Below are 2,820 nucleotides of genomic sequence, written 5' to 3' on the forward strand. Positions count from 1 at the left end.
CTCTGTCCATGCAAGTGAACGGAGCGTTCCCTCTTCGTCATAACTATCAAACCAAACATCCTTCACATTCACCGAGCGAACATTATGAAAGTAAAATGCACATTTCTCACTAGAAATGTTTCCATAAAAGCATTTAATGGCGTAACTATGTTACTATTTCCACACAGAATAAAGAAAGATGTCGGCCGTATGCTTCTGTCCAAGCTCACTACTCTCTGCCAGTGACGTCGGGTCAAGCTCAACGCTGATTGGGCAACGCGGCTATCGTCAGACGCGTATCTCGCGTACTTCGCGTAAAAAGTTCAATTTTTTGAACTCTTGAAATGTACGCGATATACGCGCGTATAGCGCGTATTGCGCGTAAATATACGCGCCACATACGCGCTATACGCGCTATACGCGCGTACAATGTTGCTTATACGCTTAATACGCGTGAAACGCGTAATACGCGTATTAAACCAATGGTTCCCTATGGAAAAAATGGCGATTTGAGACGCGAAGTACGCGAGATACGCGTCTGGTGTGGCCGCACCTTTAGAGAAAAAAAGTTTTCCCAAATGGAGTGTCATTTGGACAAAGCCCCTCAGAAGTGTAGCCTGCAAGGCCTAATGGTTCAGAATGTGGTGGAAAAACAGTTTTTGAGATAGGAAGGTCCTACCGCCCTGAAATTTTAATACCTTATTCTAGGGCCTAACTGGGACCTCCGCACCGAAACTTGGCCCGGTCGGACCCCGAGGGCAGGAAGGGGGGGCCCTTCCTGCCCGAGACTTGGCCCGGTCAGACCCCGAGGGCAGGCCCCCCCTGACAAGCTGACAATATTGGTGAGCATAATAAATAGTATTGCTGATGTCACTTACTCTTCCTGCACACAGTGTGCGATGTTCCAGCATTTTTGCAAGGGCTTGCCTGGAGAATCCAGGTGAGATCAACTTCAGCTCCTGAAAGGTGTTGAGGAGGTCCACCGTGTAGATTGTGGAAGCATTTGCAGAAGCTGGCCAATATCCACTCCTGACTAGGTCTCTCACATCAGGGGCCCACTGCTGCAGGCATGTTTGGCACACATAACGTGGCAAATGCAAATCATAACGCCCTAACGAAAAAAACAACATTAGTCATAATCATTGACACATATTGTATATTAGACTAACAGAAGTCTAAATAGAGAACTGGTTTCTACCATTGATGGTAATCAAGATGACTGGTTTCCCAGCTTCCACTGTGAAGCTAGGGACCTGGCAGGTGCAGTGCTGTGCTGGCATTGTGGGTAAAATGCGATCTGTCGAAAAGGAAAGTGAACATTCTGTATATGGCAGCAGACTGAATAAACAAGATAAGGATCAGGAAGTCTAGACAGGTAGATTTGTCAGACCTTACCTTGCTCATGTGTGGCATATATTCCAGTCTCTCCTCTTGAGATACATGTGGATGGGGGAATGGCTTTAAAGAAGCCATCCACCACGCTGTCCCTGTTGTGGAGTGGCCGTTTGCTGTGGTTATGCATGTCGCAGGCCCCACAAAACCACTGCTCCGGAAGGCACTCTCTGCACCTAAGCAGACAAAACACTCAAGTCAAGTCACTCAATTTATATGATATACTTTTTTTAGTGTACATAGATACATTCTATTATTTGATTGATAAACATCCAACCTTATAACAGCCGGCTTGTGGCAGAAGCAACACAATGGCTTGCCAACAGCCTCAGATTCCAAAAGGCATCTGAGGTGGTACGGCCGTGCTTCCTCCCAACGGTCAGAGGCTTTCTGCTGCCTAACAGACCACGATGATGCTGCGCTTCTCTCAGGCTCAGCAGGACAGGGGCTTGAATCCAGTAGGGCAGAAAGCCTCTCCATGTTTTGTTCTGCAAATAAAATATAACCAAATGATCTACATTCTATATACAGTATTTGGATTTCAGAATTAAACACTGTATATTTACCAAACATCTCTTGAGGATTTTGCTGTGCTCTGGGTAAGGGCAAGGAATCCTCTGAAGGAAGTGCCAACACCTCAGTGTCCATGCCTGTTAAACAGTACATGACAGATTAATATATCTCTACGGCAGACACTCAAGTGCTTGCACTGCTGTATTATGTTCTTCAAGGAAAGAGGGGTCGAATCCAAAGGAATAGCTTTAAAGATACTTTATTTGTATAAAGTATTTTCGGTATGGTAAACTGATGCTCTGAAGTTAAGAGAGATTGAAGATGTGCCTTAGCACGTGCGAGAGTGTTCTCCTAGCTGGTCTAAGACTTTAGCCCACGAATGTCCTAGCGCTGCCTGAAGAGTTCTACCTGTCTCCACGATGTGGAGGCTTTCTTATGGACTCGGAGGACCGGAAGACTTGGAGAAAACCGGTGGGACGTAATCCTCGGTTTTCCTCGCTTGGTCTGTGGTGCTGCCCTCTGTGGATAAAGTATCTATTGCAGCCTTCAGTAAGGCTCCCCTTGTGGCTATGTATGGTATTTACGGCTAATATGTTTGGTCTTCATTGGGTCTATGTGTGGGTAGCCTAGATTCTTAAAATACGTAACAGTCCCTCCTTGGTCATCTTAGATGACCATACAATAATATTTTAAACCATAAACACCATTTACCACACCGAAAACATAGTCAAATTAGGATCAACACCATCTACCGTTGTGGAAAACTCTTGAATAGAGGGAAAAACCACAACGGGCTCATAATACTGAAATGGCATCCACCTTGTGGGTCTCATTGGGAATACAGGTCATTATTTAACAATACAACAATGAACATAAATCTTGTTATCATACAATCACATGGCCAAATATCACACAAACAAAACTACTCATAGAAAT

The 2,820-nt window shown here is 45.0% G+C and overlaps 1 protein-coding gene across 2 annotated transcripts; it reads right to left on the reverse strand.

The window, feature by feature from the left end:
* Positions 1 to 563: 563 nt before the first annotated feature.
* Positions 564 to 2,024, reverse strand: LOC130378435 (uncharacterized). Of its 2 annotated transcripts, XM_056585205.1 has the most exons (5): positions 1,938 to 2,018; positions 1,649 to 1,859; positions 1,375 to 1,547; positions 1,178 to 1,276; positions 564 to 1,090 (listed from the first exon to the last, which is right to left on the reverse strand). In XM_056585205.1, exons 1-5 carry the CDS (start codon positions 1,942 to 1,944, stop codon positions 684 to 686), a joined length of 897 nt encoding a protein of 298 aa, XP_056441180.1. In that variant the 5' UTR covers positions 1,945 to 2,018; the 3' UTR covers positions 564 to 683. The 2 variants fall into 2 exon arrangements, with proteins under 2 accessions (XP_056441180.1, XP_056441179.1); XM_056585204.1 differs by having other exon boundaries at positions 1,649 to 2,024.
* Positions 2,025 to 2,820: the final 796 nt, after the last annotated feature.

Source organism: Gadus chalcogrammus, unplaced genomic scaffold (genome assembly GCF_026213295.1).
Source record: "Gadus chalcogrammus isolate NIFS_2021 unplaced genomic scaffold, NIFS_Gcha_1.0 GACHA078, whole genome shotgun sequence".
Lineage (NCBI taxonomy): Eukaryota > Metazoa > Chordata > Actinopteri > Gadiformes > Gadidae > Gadus > Gadus chalcogrammus.

Bases quoted from the DNA above. Each gene is read 5' to 3' on its own strand.
- LOC130378435 (XM_056585204.1), bottom strand. From the start codon at position 2,019: ATGGACACTGAGGTGTTGGCACTTCCTTCAGAGGATTCCTTGCCCTTA. The intron at 1,548-1,648 runs GTTGGATGTTTA...TTGTCTGCTTAG, and splicing joins CACAAGCCGGCTGTTATAAG to GTGCAGAGAGTGCCTTCCGG. The intron at 1,091-1,177 runs GTAGAAACCAGT...TTTTTTCGTTAG, and splicing joins CATCTTGATTACCATCAATG to GGCGTTATGATTTGCATTTG.